The 26774-nt window shown below is 40.4% G+C and overlaps 1 protein-coding gene across 3 annotated transcripts in view; it reads right to left on the bottom strand.

The window, feature by feature from the left end:
• The window catches only part of ARHGAP17 (Rho GTPase activating protein 17), a 272555-nt gene that overhangs the window by 25858 nt on the left and 219923 nt on the right, over positions 1-26774 (bottom strand). For all 3 annotated transcript variants that reach the window (XM_053695197.1, XM_053695198.1, XM_053695196.1), the window contains exons 7-19: positions 25613-25724; positions 25033-25101; positions 24213-24294; positions 23583-23710; positions 22819-22930; positions 19648-19729; positions 19052-19132; positions 11174-11287; positions 7645-7736; positions 6278-6443; positions 5706-5912; positions 5444-5592; positions 4458-5048 (exon numbers count right to left, since the gene is read on the bottom strand). In XM_053695197.1, coding sequence (XP_053551172.1) covers positions 4458-5048; positions 5444-5592; positions 5706-5912; positions 6278-6443; positions 7645-7736; positions 11174-11287; positions 19052-19132; positions 19648-19729; positions 22819-22930; positions 23583-23710; positions 24213-24294; positions 25033-25101; positions 25613-25724 — 1985 coding nt within the window. The remainder of the gene's footprint in view (positions 1-4457; positions 5049-5443; positions 5593-5705; positions 5913-6277; positions 6444-7644; positions 7737-11173; positions 11288-19051; positions 19133-19647; positions 19730-22818; positions 22931-23582; positions 23711-24212; positions 24295-25032; positions 25102-25612; positions 25725-26774) is intronic.

Raw genomic sequence — 26774 nt, 5'->3', positions numbered from 1 at the left:
AAATAAAAAAATAAAATAAAAAAGCAGGCATAATAGCTTTTAAAAATCATAAAAAAGCGAGTAATAGAGGGAGATGAATAAAATAACTAAATGTTGGCGCCAAGAATGACGCATTACGCAAAATGAAGTCAAACATTTTTGCCTATAAAAACCAACACCAGGAAATGACGCAACTCACGTCATAACAAACGCAACCTCGCGCCAAAACAACTAGCATCAACAAAGACGCAGGAAATTACGAAATTTGCGGCAAAAAATTTTCGTGCAAAGAATGACGCAATAAATAACAGCATTTTGCGTCCTCGCGAGCCTGCGTGAAAAATTTTGAAAAAACAGTCAAATTAGAAAAAAACTGAAAACCCCAGGTAAGAAAAAAAGTTTAAATAAACTTTCCCAAACATGATTCCTATACTGAAACTGTTAAAACTGCAAAAGGGAAATAAACAAAGACTTGACTCATGGCAAATATAAGTAAAATACATATATTTAAAACTTTATATTAATACATAAAGCGCCAAACCATAGCTGGGAGTGTCTTGACAATGATACATATTCACTGAAAGACACCCATCCACATATAGAAGATAGTCAAACCAGTACTGAAAACTATCAGCAGAGGTAATGGTATATAAGAGTATATCGTTGATCTGAAAAGGGAGGTAGGAGATGAATCCCTACGACCGATAACAGAGAACCCTTCAAAAGATTTCCCGTGAGAGAAACCATAAAAACAATAGGCGATACTCTCTTCACATCCCTCTGACAAACACTGTACTCTGAGGGGAATTGGGCTTCAGAATGCTTAGAAGCGCTTATAGAAGAAATCATAAAAATCAAGCACAAACTTACTTCACCACCTCCATAGGAGGCAAAGTTTGTAAAACTGAGCTGTGGGTGTGATGGGAGGTGTATTTATAGGCAATTTGAGGTTTGGGAAACTTTGCCCCCTCCTGGTAGGAATGTACATCCCATACGTCATGAGCTCATGGACTCTTGCCAATTACATGAAATAAAGACCCTTTTACACCAGTAATATCCGAGATTATTTCTGCCAGACCAAGTCCAAACAAGGTCTTACCCTTGTAAGGAAGCGCTAGAAGCTTAGACTTAGAAGTAACATCTGCTGATCATGATTTCAGCCACAACGCCCAGCGAGCTAGCACAGCTAAGCCAGATATCTTGGTTCCCAGTTTAATAACTTGCATGGTAGCATCAGAAATAAAGGAGTTGGCAAGCTTGAGAGGCTTAATCCTGTCTTGGATCTCCTCCAAATGAGTCTCTACTTGAAGAGAATCAGACAAGGCATCATACCAATAAGATGCCGCACTAGACACAGTGGCAATACAAGCTGCAGGTTGCCATTGAGGACCTTGATGAAAATAAATTTTCTTTAAATAAGCCTTCAGCTTTTTGTCCATTGGATCCTTAAAATAGCAGCTATCCTCTATAGGAATAGTAGTTCTCTTAGCCAGAGTAGAAATGGCCCCTTCTACATTAAGCACCGTACGCCATGAATCTTTAATGGAGTCAGCAACAGGAAACATCTTTTTAAAAACAGGAGACGGGGAAAACAGTATCCCTGGCTTCTCCCATTCCTGCGCAATAATCTCTGTTGCACGGTCCACCGAGGAAGGAACATCAAAGTATTTATTAAGTTTACTTGATTTCTTAGGGTTGACGACAGGCGGGTCAAAATCATCCAAGGTAGCCAAAACCACCTTTAACAATACACAAAGGTGTTCAAGCTTAAAATTTGAAGGATCCTACTTCAGCATCAGATGAAGGAATTATACTGTCCGAATCTGAGATTTCACCCTCAGAAGCTACCAACGTATCCTCTTCATCAGACTTATGAGAGAGGGCGACCTGAGTAGCAGAAGTTGGAATAGAAACCTTAACATCTGAGTCTCTAATCTTCCTCTTGTGTTTTCCCTTTAGCATAGGAATGGCAGATAAGGCCGCAGATACCGCTGAAGATACCCAAGCAGCAATTTCTGCAGGCAAACAAACTTTAGCAGACTGAGAGGAACCGCAGGGCACTGTATGTCACACTACTAAGGCTTGGGACATTTGAGGAGAAAGCTGTGGCATTGCCTGAACAGCATCATCCTGAGAGACGGTTGGCTGAGAAACAGAGTTTATCTTTATTCTTTAAAGTCCTTTCTATACATGAGGAACAAAATTGCAAGGGCAATACAATTAGATTTTCCAAACAAAGAAGGCACCTGTCCATAGGAGCAGAGTCCTGTTCCATGATTGGAATCTTTTTAGAAATATCTACAAAAAGACAATCTTATAATTGAGGTACTATCGCTTTAAGTAAGCCATGGGGCGATAAAACCTTTTGTAGAGTTAATTCCCCCAACTAGTAAATAATTTTGTCTGTGCAGAAAAAGGGTTATAAGAACAATCAGAGCACCTTTACACCCCAGTCCTTGACTGAGGTGCCTAGCTGCCCTCCAACTAGCATAGGGTGATCCGGACTGCCCTTAATGCAGACGCTGTAACCGCTCTGATAAGCCTGCAGGAGCAGCCGGAAGGTCACGTGACCAGAAATTGAAGCTGCGCCACACATGTAAAAACACACACTTCAGCCGTAAGACTATAATAATGAAGAAAAAAAACGCCTCACTCAGAGCCGGAAAGGATCGCAGACATAAGTGACAAGTCAAACAAACGTGCCCCCAAAAAACTTTGCTCACACATCTTAAGTAAACTAAGCCATAGATAATAAAACTCATGAGCCACCACAAGAAGGTTAACTCCTTCCTCTCATAAAGGAGATTCAACCCTGTTTCTGTCTCACATACAAAATGTGCCTGCTCACTGCCTAAAATTAATCCTGTACCCAGGATTCTAGTCCCATAATTGAATGCAGAGAGTTGAAGCTTAACCCCTTCAGTGCCAGCCTCCCAGCCCCAGAAGACAAATGGCACTTACCTGCACTTCTAGCCGTCCGGCAGGAGGACAGCTCACAAAGCGTGAAAGGACGCCAACTCCTTACAGAGGCCTGTGTAAAAAAGAAAGAACAGAGTAAACCTGCTCTGGCTTTCTGTACTAGGGCAGCAACATGTTAGGAAAACGCAGCAAGGCCCACCTTACAAGTTCCTAACTGCTCTAAAGCCATCACTACTCTACTGGAGAGACTGATGTGGACTACAGCTATACCCAAAATCTTGCTTGTAGCAAAAGAAATCCAAGTTTCTTCAGACACCAAAACTTCGCCTCCTCCATTGAACAGAGGCAAAGAGAATGACTGGGGATTCTGGGTAGGGGAGTGACACTTAACAGCTTTGCTGTGGTGCTCTTTGCCTCCTCCTGCTGGCCAGGAGCGATATCCCACTAGTAATTGATGACGTCATAGACTCTCCATATCTTAAGAAAGAAAGATATTTTACTTCAAAATTTATTAAAGGGACACTGTACCCAAAAATTTTCTTTCGTGATTCAGATTGAGCATGAAATTTTAAGCAACTTTCTAATTTACTCCTATTTTCAAATTTTCTTCATTCTCTTGGTATCTTTATTTGAAATGCAATAATGTAAGTTTAGATGCCGGCCCATTTTTGGTGAACAACTTGGGTTGTCCTTGCTGATTGGTGGATAAATTCATCCACCAATAAAAAAGTGCTGTCCAGACTACTGAAACCAAAAAAAAGCTTAGATGCCTTCTTTTTCAAATAATGATAGCAAGAGAACGAAGAAAAATTGATAATAGGAGTAAATAAGAAAGTTGCTTAAAATTGCATGCTCTTTCTGAATTACAAAAGAAAAAAATTGGGTTCAGTGCCCCTTTAAGCTCACAGTAGTAAGTGCTGTGTAAACAGTTATACTTCAGCTACTGACAGCTGCATGTTGAAGGAAAAAAAAGAACCAATTAGCATCAGCAGTGCTGAGGTAATGCTTTTCCTTTGCTGTGATCTCATGAGATTTTCACTGAAATCTCATGAGATTTCATATAATTAACTTAAATCGAATAGGAAAATAACATGACTGTGTCTGCACATGACAGATGCACACTCCCTAGCAAGTCCTGGGACAAGTATCCTGACTAGTCTCTTTACAGTGGGGTGTGAATAATTACAAAATATCTACCTTTTTTACATAGAGATGTTCAGGTGATATTTTCTAGTCAGCTTTTTACAAATATGCTGCACCAGTTTCAAGATTTGGGTATCATGTCCCTTTAAGTAAATGTACAATTTGCCATTGTAAACTATAAAAAAAAAGCAGGCAAAATAAATGGCCTTAAACAACATTGCTATTTTAAATAAATAAATAAATAAATATATATATATATATATATATATATATATATACCCACACACAAATTTTGACAGAAAAATAGTATTAACAGTAATTTACATGTCTGAAAGCTCTGTTTGCCAGATCAATGAATTACTTGTTGACTTATTACGGTTGTATCTCATGAGGTTATCTTTGGATCCCTTACTTACCAGTGATCATCTTTGATGCAGATGAATGTGTCTCCACAGCAGGATGTGAGCCTGGTGGTTGAGGAGGAGGGGGGATGCTGGGCCGGATACGCGGTTTGGGCACAGGCCGAGGTCGCGGTAATGTCCCAGTCTGCGGGGGTGACGGCTGCGTCTGTGTAGCCTCAGGAAGAGCGGGCTGTGAAACAGATTGTTCTATGCCCAGGGGAGGAGTATCTGGGGGTGATGGGGAGCGAGGCGGACTGGGTGAGTGCTCTGTTGTAGTTTCCACAGGCGTTACCACAGCAACAGGTTTAGGCAGGGGAGTGGGTACTGGTTGTGTGGGGGGCTGAGGGGGAGGATGATTAGGAGCCTGTATTAAAGGCTGGCTGCCTGAATATCTGCGAGGGAGGGAACCAAAGGAGTAGATGGGGGTTGCCTGAGCAGTGGATTGGCCAGTAGTACTATTTGGTGGAGAAGGATTATGGGTGGAGGCTGTTGGTTTAGGTGAAACAGTAGGTGGGGGATTTACTGCAGCTGGAGACCCCTGATTTCCTGGCTGTACAGGAGGAGGGATAACAGGTTTTGGAGGAGCAGGTGCAGGTTTCTTAGTGGCTGTAGAAAAAAAAAAGAAAAAAATCTAAAAAAACAATTCACAAATCTTACAAGTCATTCACAAAGGTTCAGACTGCAACAGCTAATGTTGAAAAGCATACCTAAGTAGGCTCAGAAGCAGCAAAGCGCTAACAGGATATAGCTGGTGATTGGCAGCTGCACACATATGCCTCTTGTCGTTGGCTCACCAGATATACTCAGCTAGGTCCAAGTAGTGCATTGCTGATCTAGAGCTGAATTTAACTGTGTGGTTTACTCCTTTGTAGGAATTAGACACACAGTTATATGCAAAAAAGCAAGGATACAATGATCTAACACATTACAGCATATTATTTTTGCACTATTATGTCCTTTGATATAAAAATATATCCACATGTCTGAACAAAAGTGTTCACCTCGTCTTGTTGAGTGAGGACTTGGGTTGGCGGCACCAGGTGCAGGAGCTGTCCCTTGCTGACTCGTGCTGCCCCCTTGGGGATGAGGAGCTCCATTTCGTAGAGATGGGGGTGTGGTCGCAGTAGGTGGGTCTTTGGTCTTCAATGTACTGTGGATTCATTTTTTTTTTTTTTTTTTAAATGGAAAAGAAAAGGAAGAAATTGTTTTAATTTCTGCTTTAAAAAATATGTTTAGTTTTAAAAACGACACTACATCCCCTACCTGGCCTCTTCATTCCCCTGCGTTGGCGTGGGATCTGTAGTTTGTGCACCTTGCGTTGGGGCAGTGGCACTGACATCCACCATGGGCCCTGGATCTGTCTGGATAGCACCATCAGTGGGAGGGAGAGGTGGGTGGAACGCCGGCGAAGCATGTTTACGGGTCAAAGTGCCTCCTCTTCGAGAATTAGCATAAAACTCTATGACTTTACTGCACAAGAGAATAATAGAGTTAGAATAATATAAAATAGATGGTTACTCTGCTCCCAGACATATTTTTTAAGGGGCATTTAACCTAACAAAGGCTGCTCCAAACTGCATAAAGCAACACTTAATATACAAAAAAAACACGAAAGTGGTGCAGACATGTTCCGAAGCCTCAAGTCCTTTGCTACTATTTTTATTCTTTTTAAGGAATCTTGCGGAATCTGTTGGCGCTCTACAAATAACCGATAATAATAATAATAAATCAGAGTGCATTGCTGTGACCAGTTCATGCTATCATTAAATGAACACCTGACTCCTCCTACCCATACAAACTCATATGTCAGAGGTTCTGCTTGTGCGCACGCTCACCTCTCTTTCTTAAAAAGGTCTCCATCCATGACTGCCATACTAATTGGCCTTTTCCTCTCCATTGGTCCGAACTCATAGGTCACATCATTTCCAGAGTAGGACACGTTGTTAAAATGCGTTGAGGGTGTCGCAGGAACAAACGCCCCAGATACATTAAACTCCACATCTAATGAAGACATGAGTTAAAGGTTCTCTAAAGTTAAAATTAAACTTTCATCATCCAGATAACGCATGCAGTTTTATAAGACTTTCTAATTTACAAATTGTGCAGTCTTTTATATGCACACTTTCTGAGGCAACAGATCCTACTGAGCATGTGCACAAGTTCACAGTGTTTACGTATACTAGTCTGTGATTGGCTGATGGCTGTCACATGATGCAGGGGTCCAGCAAATGGGGGGGGGGGGGCTTTAAAGAAGTAGAGAAACAAAAATTCCAGTCATTTATCACAGGTACCAACCAAGCGTATCAATGATAAATATGACTTAATCATATAAAGCTAAAGCAACTCCTGTGCATCAGTTAACAACACAATGCCTTTTTTTTTCATATCTGAATTTCACATATTAGTTAATTTTGCACATAATATTTCAATTGTTTGTGTTCTATTTGAAACTATAGGTATGCCACTCTATTGTCACATGTCTAGTAAACAAAAATATCATTTTTATTTATATCAACTTTTTTTTAAATTATAGTTTAACCTACAATAATGCTTTAAATATCCCCTTTGGTTTACGGATTGAGAGATGCTATCCTTATTTTTTTATATATATATCTAAGAGTCCCTGTCAACCAGTACAGAAGTTGTGCACAGACATGAATTGTCTACATTTCAATGTACATTTAAAAAAAAAATAATTGTGTAAAATAAATGCAGATGCCGCTAGAAAAGATAGGGTTGCCATCGAGCTGGTACTTTACGGACTGTTAAGGTTCAGTTCAATGTAGAAAATGAAGAATAAATATAGAAATAAAGGCCATATCATGGAGAAACTTATCTAAGTGTGTTGGCAACTAATTATAAAGAAATGCTCGTTTTAAATCAGTCCTAGAAACATTAGATTCTGAGTTGTGATTGTTGTATAACTGTTTATGTAAATGTACGCAAATTAGTAATGCCGGTACTTTTTATTTATTTTTTTTGAAGAAAGGTAACAGCCCTACAATTTTAACTAAAGCAGTTACTAAAAAAGCTGCTATTTATTTAATCTTAGGCAGAATATGAAGCAAATAACTCCACTCCTAACTAGTTTATTTACCACTAGGGGGCGATGCTTGGTGATAATTTTCTAGACCTGATTATGACAAATAGGTAATCACATACAGTGTGTAAGTTCAGTTCCCGTACACATGTGATGGCTCACCTTCGGGGAAGAACCAGTCCGCATGCTGTATGATAGGTTCAATAATTGTCACCACGTGGACAGATGTAGCAGCTGCAATTTCTGCCAATGTTCTGCAAAATGGGGGAAAAAATGTTAACCCCAAAACAAACGAGCGCTAAACATATTTACAAAAAAAGCACTGGTGGACTCTTTAGATAAAAAATTATAAAAAGATGTTGAAGACTTTTGTATATTATATATATATATATATATATATATATATATATATATATATATATATATATATATCTCATCTCTGAGATTCTGTTGATATATTAATGAGCTCCTGCACTGATTACGTTATTAACAAGTAGCATGTTGCATGGCCAAGGCTATGAATCCTACAAGATGCATTCCAAATTTCCTGACTCAGTTACATAATGTACAGTAATTGCTAGAGGTTGTAGGGGTTAAACACAGTTATATACAATTAAAGGGACACTGAACCCAAATTTGTTCATTTGTAATTCAGAAAGAACATGCAATTTTAAGCAACTTTCTAATTTACTCCTATTATCAATTTTTCTTCGTTCTCTTGCTATCATTATTCGAAAAAGAAGGCATCTAAGCTTTTTTTTTTTGGTTTTAGTACTCTGGACAGCACTTTTTTATTGGTGGATGGATTTATCCACCAATCAGCAAGGACAACCCAGGTTGTTCACCAAAAATGGGCCGGCATCTAAACTTACATTCTTGCATTTCAAATAAAGATACCAAGAGAATGAAGCAAATTTGATAATAGGAGTAAATTCGAAATTTGCTTAAAATTTCATGCTAAATCTGAATCACGAAATTACATTTTTGGGTACAGTGTCCCTTTAATACTGCACTACAGACATTAACTTTTTACACTTATGTTGCTTTAATTGTGGATATATACTATTCATATACAGTATAAAAAATTGAAATTAATATTTCTTTTTAAGTGTAAAATCACAGGTACATAACGTGTTTCAAAAGAAACATTTTTACAATCCCAATCTTGGACTGGGGTCTTTAAAACTCTGTATAAAACTTAAAAAGAATTTAAAAATCACAGATCAGCTGCATAATTCCTACATATTACATTACAAACAAAACAAACACAAGGATAATAAACACAGGGAACTTAATGGTACGGTTTGCGCTTGATTATAGACCGTGTAAAAAGCTGAGGTAGGAATCAAACCCACAAACTTGGGAATTAAAAATGAACTCCCTAACCGCAAAACCACAAATTCCTCACCAGACCACATCGGGCCCTTTGCTGTATTCCAGAGACAAAGTGCTAAACTTTTATAGCAATGGTTTCTCCCTATGAACACAGCAGCTCCGAGTTCTAGAGAAAATTATTATATACGCTATAAAGGAAGTCTAAGGGTGGACCTGTAAGGATAACTACAGATGTATGTGTTATATATACACACTGTACACATATATATAAAACACGGAAGGGGACTGCACTCTCATACCGGACACACATCCCATGACCCTGTAACATGCTCAGCCCTGGGTGCTCACCGGCACTCACAGGAAGCTGTGCTGTCCCCAAACAAATTACTAAAACAAATTAATACAACACACAGAGAAAGTCCACTTTCTCTGTGTGTTGTATTAATTTGTTTTGTAATTTTCCCTATGGTTCTTGCACCCAGACTGCCTGTGACTCTGGGGACAGCACAGCTTCCTGTGAGTGCCGGTGAGCACCCAGGGCTGAGCATGTTACAGGGTCATGGAATGAGTACCCGGTCCGGTATGAGAGTGCAGTCCCCTTCCGTGTTTTGTATATGTCTAGGGTAATTACATATTCCTGTGCACCCTTCCCTTGTTCCCAGTTTGTTTGGATTTGAGAGCTTGCATTGGGTGGCTGTTTTAGAGTCCCAGGTATTGGAAAGGACCTAGACGTGGTACCAGGGCTTGTCCCATTTGGCCAGATGCGGTAACTAACCTTTCCATTTTTGCTTTTAAATCTTAGCTGAGAGCTTGTAAGTGAGTGCTGGACTTTCTCTGTGCGTTGTGTATATATATATATATATATATATATATATATATATACACACACATATACACATATACATACATACAAGTGTGTAAAGGATAAAGCACTCTCTGGACTTCAGACTTCAATCGTGATGAAATTTATTAAATGTGACGTTTCGGGACACACACGTCCCTTCCTCTGACAAGTGAAAACTACAAACAAACAGACTTATAAAGGCATACAAAACCCTCCCCAATTGAACCTCCAATCACTGGAGAACGTGTGCAAATTCTTGGTCAAAACCAATACATGTAAATGTGTGTTCAAAATACATCATCATGTGTACATTCTTATAAAAAGTGAGAAATAATAAACTGTTTGCCCAGCAGCAAAAAATTAAGTAAAATTATTAGTGTATGGATTAAAAAGCTTAGGTAATGTCCCAATGTCCTCATCGTATGCCACCTTGCAAACCACATAACACCCCTATGTGGAGAAGTGGACAATCCCAAACATCACAACCTTGTTTACGTCACATTGGGTTACTCCCCCACAAATACTAAATAGCCGTAATGCAATGATAGAGTCCCTGAAAACCTTAAACTGTTAAAATGTGAGGCTGATCACTTTACATAAGGTTCACAAACCTTAACACCAATTATTATGCCTGGATGTTAACACGATTAGACGAAAGAATGGAACGGGGTATAGTTTATATTACTTGAAGTAATCGTGTTAACATCCAGGCATAATAATTGGTGTTAAGGTTTGTGAACCTTATGTAAAGTGATCAGCCTCACATTTTAACAGTTTAAGGTTTTCAGGGACTCTATCATTGTATAACGGCTATTTAGTATTTGTGGGGGAGTAACCCAATGTGACGTAAACAAGGTTGTGATGTTTGGGATAGTCCACTTCTCCACATAGGGGTGTTATGCGGTTTGCAAGGTGGCATACGACGAGGACATTGGGGCATTACCTAAGCTTTTTAATCCATACACTAATAATTTTTATAAGAATGTACACATGATGATGTATTTTGAACACACATTTACATGTATTGGTTTTGACCAAGAATTTGCACACGTTCTCCAGTGATTGGAGGTTCAATTGGGGAGGGTTTTGTATGCCTTTATAAGTCTGTCTGTTTGTAGTTTTCACTTGTCAGAGGGACGTGTGTGTCCCGAAACGTCACATTTAATACATTTCATCACGATTGAAGTCTGAAGTCCAGAGAGTGCTTTATCCTTTACACACTTCTATTGATTCCTTGAGAGAAATTGAGTGGACTACTAACTTTTTCTTTCTGGGCTAGTAGCTTTTAACCCCAGACTGGTAAACCATAGTGATAATTTTCCACCCCTGTATGTATGTATATTTATTTATATTTATTAGAGTTGCATGTCTCTATATGATTGTGTGTTTTGAATGTCACTGCTTTGTTGCCAAAATGTAAACAATATATCTCGCTTGAGGGAGACATGGAATACCTAGGCCTTATGAAAAGGCTGCCAGCAAATATACATTGTAGTGCTTCCCAGTACTCACCCTTCATGCTTTGCCCACAACAGGTTGGGACCTAAGACAATAGCTATGTTACTTGGTGTCATTTTGTTAATGTCACTGCTGTGACTCAGCTTAGCCAGAAACTTGACTAAATACCTGAAAGAAAAGGTTATAATCAGTGACAAGGCACCTGCCAAAACGCTACAGTAGTATCAGCGGGGTTTAAAGGGACAAACTTACACACAGATAAAATGTGCTAATTCATTAACACCTGTAGTTTTAGCATTAGTGTCTCTTGTTAACTAGAGGTGCAGAGAGACAACAGGGACAATTAGACCATGTGTACAGTGAGAGGGACATAGAGACCACTGGTACAATAAGACCATGAGTACAGTGAGAGGGACATAGAGACCACTGGTACAATTAGACCATGTGTACAGTGAGAGGGACATAGAGACCACAGGGACAATTAGACCATGTGTACAGTGAGAGGGACATAGAGACGACAGGGACAAATAGACCATGTGTACAGTGAAAGGGACATAGAGACCACAGGGACAATTAGACCATGTGTACAGTGAGAGGGACATAGAGACCACACGAACAATTGGACCATGTGTACAGTGAGAGGGACATAGAGACCACAGGTACAATTAGACCATGGGTACAGTGAGAGGGACATAGAGACCACTGGTACAATTAGACCATGTGTACAGTGAGAGGGACAGAGACCACAGGTACAATTAGACCATGTGTACAGTGAGAGGGACATAGAGACCACAGGTACAATTAGACCATGTGTATAGTGAGAGGGACATAGAGACCACTGGTACAATTAGACCATGTGTACAGTGAGAGGGACATAGAGACCACTGGTACAATTAGACCATGTGTACAGTGAGAGGGACATAGAGACCACTGGTACAATTAGACCATGTGTACAGTGAGCGGGACATAGAGACCACTGGTACAATTAGACCATGTGTACAGTGAGAGGGACATAGAGACCACAGGTACAATTAGACCATGTGTACAGTGAGAGGGACAGAAAGACCACAGGTACAATTAGACCATGTGTACAGTGAGAGGGACATAGAGACCACAGGTACAATTAGACCATGTGTACAGTGAGAGGGACAGAAAGACCACAGGTACAATTAGACCATGTGTACAGTGAGAGGGACATAGAGACCACTGGTACAATTAGACCATGTGTACAGTGAGAGGGACATAGAGACCACAGGTACAATTAGACCATGTGTACAGTGAGAGGGACATAGAGACCACAGGTACAATTAGACCATGTGTACAGTGAGAGGGACATAGAGACCACAGGTACAATTGGACCATGTGTACAGTGAGAGGGACATAGAGACCACAGGTACAATTGGACCATGTGTACAGTGAGAGGGACATAGAGACCACTGGTACAATTAGACCATGTGTACAGTGAGAGCGACATAGAGACGACTGGTACAATTAGACCATGTGTAAAGTGAGAGGGACATAGAGACCACAGGGTCAATTGGACCATGTATACAGTGAGAGGGACATAGAGACCACAGGTACAATTAGACCATGTGTACAGTGAGAGGGACAACTGGTACAATTAGACCATGTGTAAAGTGAGAGGGACATAGAGACCACAGGGTCAATTGGACCATGAGTACAGTGAGAGGGACATAGAGACCACAGGTACAATTGGACCATGTGTACAGTGAGAGGGACATAGAGAACACTGGTACTATTGGACCATGTGTACAGTGAGAGGGACATAGAGACCACTGGTACAATTAGACCATGTGTACAGTGAGAGGGACATAGAGACCACAGGGTCAATTGGACCATGAGTACAGTGAGAGGGACATAGAGACCACTGGTACAATTAGACCATGTGTACAGTGAGAGGGACATAGAGACCACTGGTACAATTAGACCATGTGTACAGTGAGCGGGACATAGAGACCACAGGTACAATTAGACCATGTGTACAGTGAGCGGGACATAGAGACCACTGGTACAATTAGACCATGTGTACAGTGAGAGGGACATAGAGACCACTGGTACAATTGGACCATGTGTACAGTGAGAGGGACATAGAGACCACTGGTACAATTGGACCATGTGTACAGTGAGAGGGACATAGAGACCACAGGGTCAATTGGACCATGTGTACAGTGAGAGGGACATAGACGACTGGTACAATTAGACCATGTGTACAGTGAGAGGGACATAGAGACGACTGGTACAATTAGACCATGTGTACAGTGAGAGGGACATAGAGACCACTGGTACAATTAGACCATGTGTACAGTGAGAGGGACATAGAGACCACTGGTACAATTAGACCATGTGTACAGTGAGAGGGACATAGAGACGACTGGTACAATTAGACCATGTGTACAGTGAGAGGGACATAGAGACGACTGGTACAATTGGACCACGTGTACAGTGAGAGGGACATAGAGACCACAGGTACAATTAGACCATGTGTACAGTGAAAGGGACATAGAGACCACAGGGACAATTGGACCATGAGTACAGTGAGAGGGACATAGACACCACTGGTACAATTAGACCATGTGTACAGTGAGAGGGACATAGAGACCACAGGTACAATTGGGCCATGTGTACAGTGAGAGGGACATAGAGACCACTGGTACAATTGGACCATGTGTACAGTGAGAGGGACAGAGAGACCACTGGTACAATTGGACCATGTGTACAGTGAGAGGGACATAGAGACCACAGGTACAATTAGACCATGTGTACAGTGAGAGGGACATAGAGACCACAGGTACAATTAGACCATGTGTATAGTGAGAGGGACATAGAGACGACTGGTACAATTAGACCATGTGTACAGTGAGAGGGACATAGAGACCACTGGTACAATTAGACCATGTGTACAGTGAGAGGGACATAGAGACCACTGGTACAATTAGACCATGTGTACAGTGAGAGGGACAAAGAGACCACTGGTACAATTAGACCATGTGTACAGTGAGAGGGACATAGAGACCACAGGGTCAATTGGACCATGTATACAGTGAGAGGGACATAGAGACCACTGGTACAATTAGACCATGTGTACAGTGAGAGGGACAGAGAGACCACAGGTACAATTAGACCATGTGTACAGTGAGCGGGACATAGAGACCACTGGTACAATTAGACCATGTGTACTGTGAGAGGGACATAGAGACCACTGGTACAATTAGACCATGTGTACAGTGAGAGGGACATAGAGACCACTGGTACAATTAGACCATGAGTACAGTGAGAGGGACATAGAGACCACTGGTACAATTAGACCATGTGTACAGTGAGAGGGACATAGAGACCACTGGTACAATTAGACCATGTGTACAGTGAGAGGGACATAGAGACCACTGGTACAATTAGACCATGTGTACAGTGAGAGGGACATAGAGACGACTGGTACAATTAGACCATGTGTACAGTGAGAGGGACAGAGAGACCACTGGTACAATTAGACCATGTGTACAGTGAGAGGGACATAGAGACGACTGGTACAATTAGACCATGTGTACAGTGAGAGGGACATAGAGACCACTGGTACAATTAGACCATGTGTACAGTGAGAGGGACATAGAGACCACTGGTACAATTAGACCATGAGTACAGAGAGAGGGACATAGAGACCACTGGTACAATTAGACCATGTGTACAGTGTGCGGGACATAGAGACCACTGGTACAATTAGACCATGTGTACAGTGAGAGGGACATAAAGACCACAGGTACAATTAGACCATGTGTACTGTGAGAGGGACATAGAGACCACTGGTACAATTAGACCATGTGTACAGTGAGAGGGACATAGAGACCACTGGTACAATTAGACCATGTGTACAGTGAGAGGGACATAGAGACCACTGGTACAATTAGACCATGTGTACAGTGAGAGGGACATAGAGACCACTGGTACAATTAGACCATGTGTACAGTGAGAGGGACATAGAGACCACTGGTACAATTAGACCATGTGTACAGTGAGCGGGACATAGAGACCACTGGTACAATTAGACCATGTGTACAGTGAGAGGGACATAGAGACCACAGGTACAATTAGACCATGTGTACAGTGAGAGGGACATAGAGACCACTGGTACAATTAGACCATGTGTACAGTGAGAGGGACATAGAGACCACAGGTACAATTAGACCATGTGTACAGTGAGAGGGACATAGAGACCACAGGTACAATTAGACCATGTGTACAGTGAGAGGGACATAGAGACCACTGGTACAATTAGACCATGTGTACAGTGAGAGGGACATAGAGACCACAGGTACAATTAGACCATGTGTACAGTGAGCGGGACATAGAGACCACAGGTACAATTAGACCATGTGTACAGTGAGAGGGACATAGAGACCACTGGTACAATTAGACCATGTGTACAGTGAGAGGGACATAGAGACCACAGGTACAATTGGGCCATGTGTACAGTGAGAGGGACATAGAGACCACTGGTACAATTAGACCATGTGTACAGTGAGAGGGACATAGAGACCACAGGTACAATTGGGCCATGTGTACAGTGAGAGGGACATAGAGACCACAGGTACAATTAGACCATGTGTACAGTGAGAGGGAAATAGAGACCACAGGTACAATTGGGCCATGTGTACAGTGAGAGGGACATAGAGACCACTGGTACAATTAGACCATGTGTACAGTGAGAGGGACATAAAGACCACAGGTACAATTAGACCATGTGTACAGTGAGAGGGACATAGAGACCACTGGTACAATTAGACCATGTGTACAGTGAGAGGGACATAGAGACCACTGGTACAATTAGACCATGTGTACAGTGAGAGGGACATAGAGACCACTGGTACAATTAGACCATGTGTACAGTGAGAGGGACATAGAGACCACAGGTACAATTAGACCATGTGTACAGTGAGCGGGACATAGAGACCACAGGTACAATTAGACCATGTGTACAGTGAGAGGGACATAGAGACGACTGGTACAATTAGACCATGTGTACTGTGAGAGGGACATAGAGACCACTGGTACAATTAGACCATGAGTACAGTGAGAGGGACATAGAGACCACTGGTACAATTAGACCATGTGTACAGTGAGAGGGACATAGAGACCACTCGTACAATTAGACCATGTGTACAGTGAGAGGGACATAGAGACCACTGGTACAATTAGACCATGTGTACAGTGAGAGGGACATAGAGACCACAGGTACAATTAGACCATGAGTACAGTGAGAGGGACATAGAGACCACTGGTACAATTAGACCATGTGTACAGTGAGAGGGACATAGAGACCACTGGTACAATTGGGCCATGTGTACAGTGAGAGGGACATAGAGACCACTGGTACAATTAGACCATGTGTACAGTGAGAGGGACATAGAGACCACAGGTACAATTAGACCATGTGTACAGTGAGAGGGACATAGAGACCACAGGTACAATTATACCATGTGTACAGTGAGAGGGACATAGAGACCACTGGTACAATTAGACCATGTGTACAGTGAGAGGGACATAGAGACCACAGGTACAATTAGACCATGTGTACAGTGAGAGGGACATAGAGACCACAGGGTCAATTGGACCATGTGTACAGTGAGAGGGACATAGAGACCACAGGTACAATTAGAGCATGTGTACAGTGAGCGGGACATAGAGACCACTGGTACAATTAGACCATGTGTACAGTGAGAGGGACATAGAGACCACTGGTACAATTAGACCATGTGTACAGTGAGCGGGACATAGAGACCACAGGTACAATTAGACCATGTGTACAGTGAGAGGGACATAGAGACCACAGGGTCAATTGGACCATGTGTACAGTGAGAGGGACATAGAGACCACAGGTACAATTAGACCATGTGTACAGTGAGCGGGACATAGAGACCACTGGTACAATTAGACCATGTGTACAGTGAGAGGGACATAGAGACCACTGGTACAATTAGACCATGTGTACAGTGAGCGGGACATAGAGACCACTGGTACAATTAGACCATGTGTACAGTGAGCAGGACATAGAGACCACTGGTACAATTAGACCATGTGTACAGTGAGCGGGACATAGAGACCACTGGTACAATTAGACCATGTGTACAGTGAGCGGGACATAGAGACCACTGGTACAATTAGACCATGTGTACAGTGAGCGGGACATAGAGACCACTGGTACAATTAGACCATGTGTACAGTGAGCGGGACATAGAGACCACTGGTACAATTAGACCATGTGTACAGTGAGCGGGACATAGAGACCACTGGTACAATTAGACCATGTGTACAGTGAGCGGGACATAGAGACCACTGGTACAATTAGACCATGTGTACAGTGAGCGGGACATAGGGACCACTGGTACAATTAGACCATGTGTACAGTGAGCGGGACATAGAGACCACTGGTACAATTAGACCATGTGTACAGTGAGCGGGACATAGAGACCACTGGTACAATTAGACCATGTGTACAGTGAGCGGGACATAGAGACCACTGGTACAATTAGACCATGTGTACAGTGAGCGGGACATAGAGACCACTGGTACAATTAGACCATGTGTACAGTGAGAGGGACATAGAGACCACTGGTACAATTAGACCATGTGTAAAGTGAGAGGGACAGAGAGACCACTGGTACAATTGGACCATGTGTACAGTGAGAGGGACATAGAGACCACTGGTACAATTGGACCATGTGTACAGTGAGAGGGACATAGAGACCACAGGGTCAATTGGACCATGTGTACAGTGAGAGGGACATAGAGACCACAGGTACAATTAGAGCATGTGTACAGTGAGCGGGACATAGAGACCACAGGGTCAATTGGACCATGTGTACAGTGAGAGGGACATAGAGACCACAGGTACAATTAGACCATGTGTACAGTGAGCGGGACATAGAGACCACTGGTACAATTAGACCATGTGTACAGTGAGCGGGACATAGAGACCACTGGTACAATTAGACCATGTGTACAGTGAGCGGGACATAGAGACCACTGGTACAATTAGACCATGTGTACAGTGAGCGGGACATAGAGACCACTGGTACAATTAGACCATGTGTACAGTGAGCGGGACATAGAGACCACTGGTACAATTAGACCATGTGTACAGTGAGCGGGACATAGAGACCACTGGTACAATTAGACCATGTGTACAGTGAGCGGGACATAGAGACCACTGGTACAATTAGACCATGTGTACAGTGAGCGGGACATAGAGACCACTGGTACAATTAGACCATGTGTACAGTGAGCGGGACAGAGTGACCACTGGTACAATTAGACCATGTGTACAGTGAGCGGGACATAGAGACCACTGGTACAATTAGACCATGTGTACAGTGAGCGGGACATAGAGACCACTGGTACAATTAGACCATGTGTACAGTGAGCGGGACATAGAGACCACTGGTACAATTAGACCATGTGTACAGTGAGCGGGACATAGAGACCACTGGTACAATTAGACCATGTGTACAGTGAGCGGGACATAGAGACCACTGGTACAATTAGACCATGTGTACAGTGAGAGGGACATAGAGACCACTGGTACAATTAGACCATGTGTACAGTGAGAGGGACATAGACACCACAGGTACAATTAGACCATGTGTACAGTGAGCGGGACATAGAGACCACTGGTACAATTAGACCATGTGTACAGTGAGCGGGACATAGAGACCACTGGTACAATTGGACCATGTGTACAGTGAGAGGGACAGAAAGACCACAGGTACAATTGGACCATGTGTACAGTGAGAGGGACATAGAGACCACAGGTACAATTGGACCATGTGTACAGTGAGAGGGACATAGACACCACGGGGACATTAGGTGTTTTTGATCTTTTGGGTGAGTGTAAAATGAGAATGATGGGTGAACGTTTACTTGAAGTTTTCCAGGTTTGGTTTGGGCAGTTTCTGGCACACAACCCACAGGGCTTGCAGCTTCAGGCTCTGGTCCGGTATGCTGAAAAGAACAAAACCCATCAGGTCAAGGCAATAACTTCTGTGTCCTGTGTCTGCTAATTAGTTTTAATGACAACTTCATCAAATAAAATAAATATAATTTCAACCATTCATAGGTAATTAGAAGTGACACTCAATAGATAAACATATGTTGTGCACTACTGTTCAGTTAATAAATGTATAAAAAAAGCTCAGGAGCATTCACTCATCAGACACTATAGAGCATAAGTGTTTGCAACAATGTAGAACATTGTTACAAATATTATTGAAAACACTGCTTTCCAGTTCTGGGAACATTTTTTATTTACTTTGGTTTTTAATTGCATACACCGTCTGAATCGTGGCACTTTCATTTGGGTTTTCTCTATAACAAGTTATATATTTAACGCCGTAACCGTATTTTGCTATATTTAACCCTATAGCCATATTGGCTGCAACTTACATGTTCCTGCAAAAGATTATTTCTACCCGATATAAACACATGACCTAACAAACATTGTATCCAATTCTCCTTACTTGCCAGCCTGGATCCATTCTTCGTAGAGGTTAAAAGTCATTAGCGGTTCTGGCAGTTCACGCAGATAGGATTTCAGAGCTCCTGCGCACAAAAAAATGGAAGTGTTGTTGTTCAATCTATAACTATATCATTTGGTTTTCTCAGTTTGGCTTGTTCTAAACAAGGAAACGGATAAATCGTATAAACAAACATACCTAGACCAAAAAAACTAAACCGAGTTATTGGCTGTAGCTATTGAGCAAGATTGTCTAACTTTAAGGGACAGCAAACAACGAACTGCAAGACATTTTTGTTGCCTTGTTATAGAATAACACATCCTTGTTTGCTATAATTGTCTATCAATAGCCAAATTCCATTTGCCTTATTTGGAGGAGCCAATCGGGGGTTGTGTCTATAGACAACAAGGCTAGTGACGAATATTATGGAAGTATAAAGTGAACTGTTTTGCAGTTGTTAAAACCAGTAAGGGACAAATTTCCAGCTCTAATAATTAGAAAAGCCATAATTTTCAGAGCTAAATTAGAATAAAAAGGGCAAAATAAATTAAAGTATATTACTATATATAACTAAACATTTTATATTACAATCTAAAGGTCTTTACAGTCCCTTTAAAAGAGTAACCTTCCAGGATATTCCATTACACTTTAGAGCAAATGTGCATTCGGTAGGTTTTGTTCACTGCTAAAAGCGGAAGGTGGTGGGCGCACGCAGAATTTGGCTCTTTTTGGAGGCGGATTTCTTCTTGTGAAGGTGCAACACACTAAGTTCTGGATTTGCACATATCTTAGTGTGTAGCACTGTTACAAAAATAAATCTGGTTCCGAAAAAAGCAGAAAGCGCCTGTCACCTTCTGCAGTGAACAAAATTGCTGAATGCACACGTCTGCTCTAAAGTGTAATGGAAGGTCCTGGAAGTTACTCTTTTAAAAGGGGCAGTAACTTTGGGGTCTATCCTGATGTTCAAATTCAGAAGAATATTCTCAATTCTATTTAATGTGGAATTAAAGGGACACCATTCTTATAGTTATCTAAAATAAAATAAAAAAAAATAAAAAAAAGAGAGTATTCCAACATTATTTTTCAATGTCAGTTGTTTATTTAAATAAACCAGTGTTTTCATGTAAGGCATGTTCCACTACACCAATAGAACTGTTCAAGGGACACAAAAAAAAAAAAAAAAAAAGATTTAAAAAAAAACTACTTTCCAATTTCCTTTTATTATCAAATTGACTGTTCTCTTGGGATCCTTTGTTAAAAAGAAGGTAGGAAGGTGTAGGAGCGAGCACATGGATGGAATAATATATGGCAGCAGTTTTATAACTGTCATACATTTGCAAGGACAGTTGGTGGCAGCAGATGTTTCCTGTCATGTGCTGCTCCAGTAAAGTGCACGCTACCTATCTAGATATCTCTTTAAGTAAAGAATACCACGAGAACGAAGTAAAATGCGATTATAGCAGCAGATCAAAAACTTTTTTTTTTAAATTGTATGCTCTGCCTAAATTACAAAAAATTTTTTTGTTTCATGTCCCTTTAAATGATCTTCATCAGCCAATGAGTGGTAATAAGATACAGGCTACTGCCATATTAGCCACAATTTGTAGCTACACAGTTTTTATCATTTGTATTTCTTACTTATATATTGATTACATTTTGTATTACAGTATAGTCAAAAACATACAGAGCACTCTAAAAGACAAATCAAAACAAGGAACTGCGAACCATTTCGATACAATGAGGAAAAAGAACAGTTTTATGATAAACAACATAGCTAGACTCACTAAACAAGTTTATAACATATTCTACGTGCAATAATAGAAATAGGAAGCCCGCACTTCGCATTATAATCCGTCCATGTCACAGGGCACATTAGTGAAGAGCGGAAAAAAAAGGGGGGATAAGGAATAAGAGTGGAAGGAGGGCTCCCTCTTATGACCTCATTTCGACATCGCTGCACCCTACTGGCAATTAAATGGTGCTTTTTATATGAAAAAAAAAAACAGTACAATACATTTTTAACTAATTCCACTCTCTTGTTAACCTCTAGTCTCTAAGGAAACGTTATGCAGCATTGAACTGCAGACCACTTTGGAAGTCCAAAGGTTAAACAGAATCCTCCCCATGTATGCTATATTAGCTATTCTAGCATATCACATCCTTAAAGAGACATTAAACACCAAGTATATCATGTTATAAGCAAAGTATAAAGGTTATTCCCCGCCTCTCTCTAGTCATGAGTGCGGCCATATTGAGATCTATCTTTTACTACATTCCAGTGCTGATCTGTTTGTATGGTGCAGCAGCTCTCCTTCAGATACCTGCAGTGTAACTTAGGTTCCAATATGGCAGCACCCATGATTAAAGAGAGGTGCATGAAATTAATTTGGTGTTTAATGTACCTTTAAGTCTATGTGATAATCACATGACCGCGCCTCTCGACTCTCTAGGATGTACATTAAAAATGAAAGGGACACAAAACCAGTTTCTTTAAAACGGCAGAATAAAAAGCTTAAATATTAACCCTTCATGATCTGTAAACAAAATAAAACTTATGTTAATGGAATATTTTATGAAATCACCTCCCCTTTACCCTCAATAACCTTAGGAGGTCTCCTTCTCACTCAGCAACCGGTTTCTCTGCCCTTTCAGAAGTAAAGCTGTACAGAAGCTTAAACACTCACATCAGACTGATGGTGCACACTCAAGCTGCCTTCAATACAAATGTCCAGTAGAGGGCAGCGTGAGCGCACACCTAAAGTCTGTAGGAAGAAATAGAAATCACACAAAAAAAAAAAAAAAAAAATGGCTGATGTGTCGAGCGGAAGAAGTTTAAGGTAAATGAGAGTAAATGGGGGTTGATTTAAAAAAATATTCAATTATTACTATTTTTTTTACAGATCATGAAATGAGCTTTTTTTATTCTGCCATTCTAAAGGTTTTGCGTCCCTTTAATTAGTATTTTAATAATAATAAAAAATAATAATAAAACTATATAGCATGAACAAAATTGTTACCATTGCTTTGCTTTAGAGAAAACAAGTGAAGACAAAATGCCTTTATGTGCAGGAGACAATAGTAACAAACATTAAACAGGCAAAGTATATAGCGACTACTTCATAGTAGTCTAGTGGGGAAACAAAGACCCAGTGATACTGCACATTCCCCCGTTACCTGCCACGGCATGTGGGTCTGAATAGAATTCCTCCAGCTGGGAGGTAGAACAGTCCAGTGCGGCTTTTAGTTTTTTAAGTTTGGAGGCTCCAGCTGCTATTCTGAATAAACCCTACAAAAAAAAAAAATAGGATTGAAAGTTAAATAATGTGGATCAAGTTTTATTAGTTGTAGTTTAGATATCGTGTACAATTAAAAAACAAAATTACATCTATTATCAAATTTCCTTTTTTGTTGTTGAAAAGCAAACCTAGGTAGGCTCAGGAGCAGCAATGCATTACTGGGAGCTAGCTAGTGATTGGTGGCTTCACGTGTATGCTTCTTCATTGACTCGCTAGATGTGCTCAGCTAGCTCACAGTAGTGCATTATGGCTCTAGAGTGTTTAACCCTTTACAGAGGGTTGTTAAACACATGTGTAATAATAAAGCACTAACACTTTAAAGAATTTCCTTTTTGCACTTTTATGTCCATTTACGCTGCTTTAGGGAAACAACCCTAAGCCTTGAAACCACTAGAATTAATATGGTTTTATAGCAGTGTGAGAAATTAAACCATTAAATTGGAGTAAAATGTGTATTTGAAATGCAGAGCGTGATCACTGTTGTAACTTATAGTGCACATGACTCAATGTGGATACGGCAGTATGCCAAGTAAAATTATGTATGGAATTCTAAAAAAGAATAGTGAGGATCTATGATCAGGTAAAATTTGTTTTCTGACAACAATAAAACAATTCTATTACAAGTAGCAAGTTCTTGATTACCTCCTCTTTCATACCGGTCTCTAGCAGCATCATTACACAGGCTTCAATAGGCAACGCTATCTCCCGCCCACTGCGCTTCAAGTGTTCTTCTAGTGCAGTGCCGAATGCCGGCTTCTCTGTCCACTTGTCTGAATGGAATAGTGAAGGTAGAGGGGTAAGGGGTTACGATGAATGAATGGTGATGATAACAGAAGGCAAATGGTATTCGTCATCATGGGGAGATGATAAATAGCAAGAGAAAATAATAAAAAGACCGAAATTAACAGAGATCCAGAAATTTAGTAGAAAGGTAAACAGTATGGAGAGATGGGAAAAAAGTATTATATAGAAACAGGTCAGGTCATTTGGTGCGAACAGGAAAGTAAGAAAATCAAATCCACAGACCAATACATTTACAAAAATAGATCTTAAAATGGACAATTAAAAATAAAATATACACAAAAGAGAGACAAAAAGATGTGGGGGAGACGGCAACAAAGACAAAGGAACACTGAGTTTTAAATCCCAATAAATAAAGATCAATACAAAGAATGGGCGTTTTAAAGGTACGAGCAGATCGAGCATCATAATCACACACGCACAGTTATCAGCAGCTGAGACTGGGAGAAGCAGGAGAGGATGGAATGTTACCTTGCTGGGCTTGGATTTCTGGCAACGCCTTTTCTAAGACAGATAGTGCTTTTCTATGGTAATCTGCTTGGGCTTCTAACAGCTAAAGACAAAAAACACAAACAATGTGAGTATACAGTCCAGTAAATGGTTAACGGCTCATTCCTTATATATGCAATAATGGTTCTCACGTGCTGTAATCTATGTGTAATCAATATGCCTACCGCCTTTGTCTATAAAGTTTCTGCTCTAGTAACATCATCATCGTATATATTTATTTAATACATATTTTAAAATTACAAGCCCCACGAGTCATGCTGTACAGTGTAGCCTGTTTGACACTAAAGTCAAAATTAAACTTTCATGATTCAGATAGAGCATGCAATTTAAAAAAAAAAAAAAAAACTTTCTAATTTACAACTATCAAATTGTGCAAATAATTTTAAATGCACACTAAGGCACTAGATACTACTGTGCATGGGCAAAAGTTTACTGTATATACATATATACATATATACTGTATATACATATATGCATTTGGGATTGGCTGATGGCTGTCACATGATGCACGGGAGCATGGAAAATGGAAAAAACTTTTCAATTTATATATAAAAAAACAAATCTACTAGACATTTGAAATTCATAGTGTTATTGAATTGTCATTTTGTTATGCATTTGTTGATTATACAACTGTACTGTTTTTATTGGTCATTTAACATACACAGTGATAAAGCAATGACGTGATTTGTGGCATGTGTCACTATATGTTTTTACAGCAAAAAACTAAACAGGAAGTGCCTAAATCCCCCTAAAATGCTATGGACTCTGGTATCAAACTTACCATAACAAAGTACTGCCCATAATCTGCCTCTTTGGAAACAAAGTTGTACATATCAGCAGCGAGCTGGTCCTATGAAATGGGTGAAACAAAAATAAAAATAAGACATATTGGTACACTAGCTACATCGGCTGATGTGACAATACTGGCACAATGCTCTCATTTTCAGTTTGTGCAATGTACAGGAGGAACTGCTAGTGTGCTTTAAATGGACATACAAGTCAACAGAATGCAGTGGCTGGAAAGAACTAGTACACTATCACAAGGCATTCTGCAATGCCAAATGCTATTAGAAATGGATGCCTAGTGCCCTTTATTAAACGTTTAATCTGCACCACATGGAAGTAGTCGCGGCAACGACTGGCAGATATGCTCCTTGCATAGCCCAATCAGCTCCCTCTGTTGGTTCAGCAATCGGTACCATGCACTCATATAAGCATATAAAATTATTTCTAGTGGTAGTGGAGGGACTTGAGTCCCACTGTGTACGTACCATCCAAAAAGGTATACTATGACAATACATTAATTTTTGGGGGGGCAGTAGTGATTTCCCTTGAGCCCCAATTGTGAGGCCAAAACTCACCTTGCATTGTTCCACCCTGTTATGAGCTTCGTCAGCCTCCTCCTTGAGAGACTCAATCTTTCCAGGCTGCATCTGGAAGTTTGTACTAGATGATTTCAGTGCCTGCATCCACCTGCAATAACAAAAATGTACAAAAAAGAATCAATAAAAAGATTTTAATGACAAGTTATGTGCATTCGGATGTTAGCCAATAATTATGTAGATTTTACTTTTGTTATTGGACAGTCCCAACTTCATAAAAAAACTAAGTGCTGCTGCTGGTTTGTAGCTTTAGCAGTAGCCATTACATTACATTTATGCTAATTGTGCTTTTCAGCTTCTCCTCTGAAATTGCTCCCCTTAGGAAAGAGAGAATTAAACAAACTTCAACCAAATGAATGTCGGACAAAAAGATTTGTATGTGTCTGCACTATGTCTATTAACTAAATGAATCTGCTGCTTCTGAATCAAAACCACTAAGTTCATCATTTAAGAGAACAGTTTGACAAAAATGAAACATTGCATGCTATACAAAAACCACATAGCATCTGCTGCAATCAACCACATTTGTAAACAGTTTAGAGAACATTGTAAAAAAAAGAATAAAATTAAAAAAAAAATGACAAGATTTAAAATTGCTAAAATACCTGTACACAACTTATCTTTTTACACAATGTTTAAAAACAGATTTTTATATTTACAATGACACATTATATGGCTTTGTAGCTGAACAATGAATATTCATAAAAAATACTATAAAAAAATCTTTATGTCTTAAGAAAAAACAAAATTTATGATAACCTGATAAATTTCTTTCTTTCCGGATATAGTGAGTCCACGGCATCATCAATTACTGTTGGGAATATCACTCCTGGCCAGCAGGAGGAGGCAAAGAGCACCGCAGCCAAGCTGTTAAGTATCACTCGCCTTCCCACAAACCCCAGTCATTCAACCGAAGGCAAATGGAGAAAAAAGGAGTAACACAAGGTGTAGAGGTGCCTGAGGTTTTAGTTAAAAATAACTGTCTTAAGATAAAGGACGGGGCCGTGGACTCACCATATCCAGAAAGAAAAAAATGTATCAGGTAAGCATAAATTTTGTTTTCTTTCCTAAGATATAGTGAGTCCACCGCGTCCTCAATTACTGTTGGGAACCAATAACCAAGCTAGAGGACACAGATGAT

This window comes from Bombina bombina, chromosome 11, assembly GCF_027579735.1.
Source record: "Bombina bombina isolate aBomBom1 chromosome 11, aBomBom1.pri, whole genome shotgun sequence".
Lineage (NCBI taxonomy): Eukaryota > Metazoa > Chordata > Amphibia > Anura > Bombinatoridae > Bombina > Bombina bombina.
Note: the sequence above shows the minus strand (reverse complement) of the source record. Positions and strands in the feature narration are given on the sequence as shown.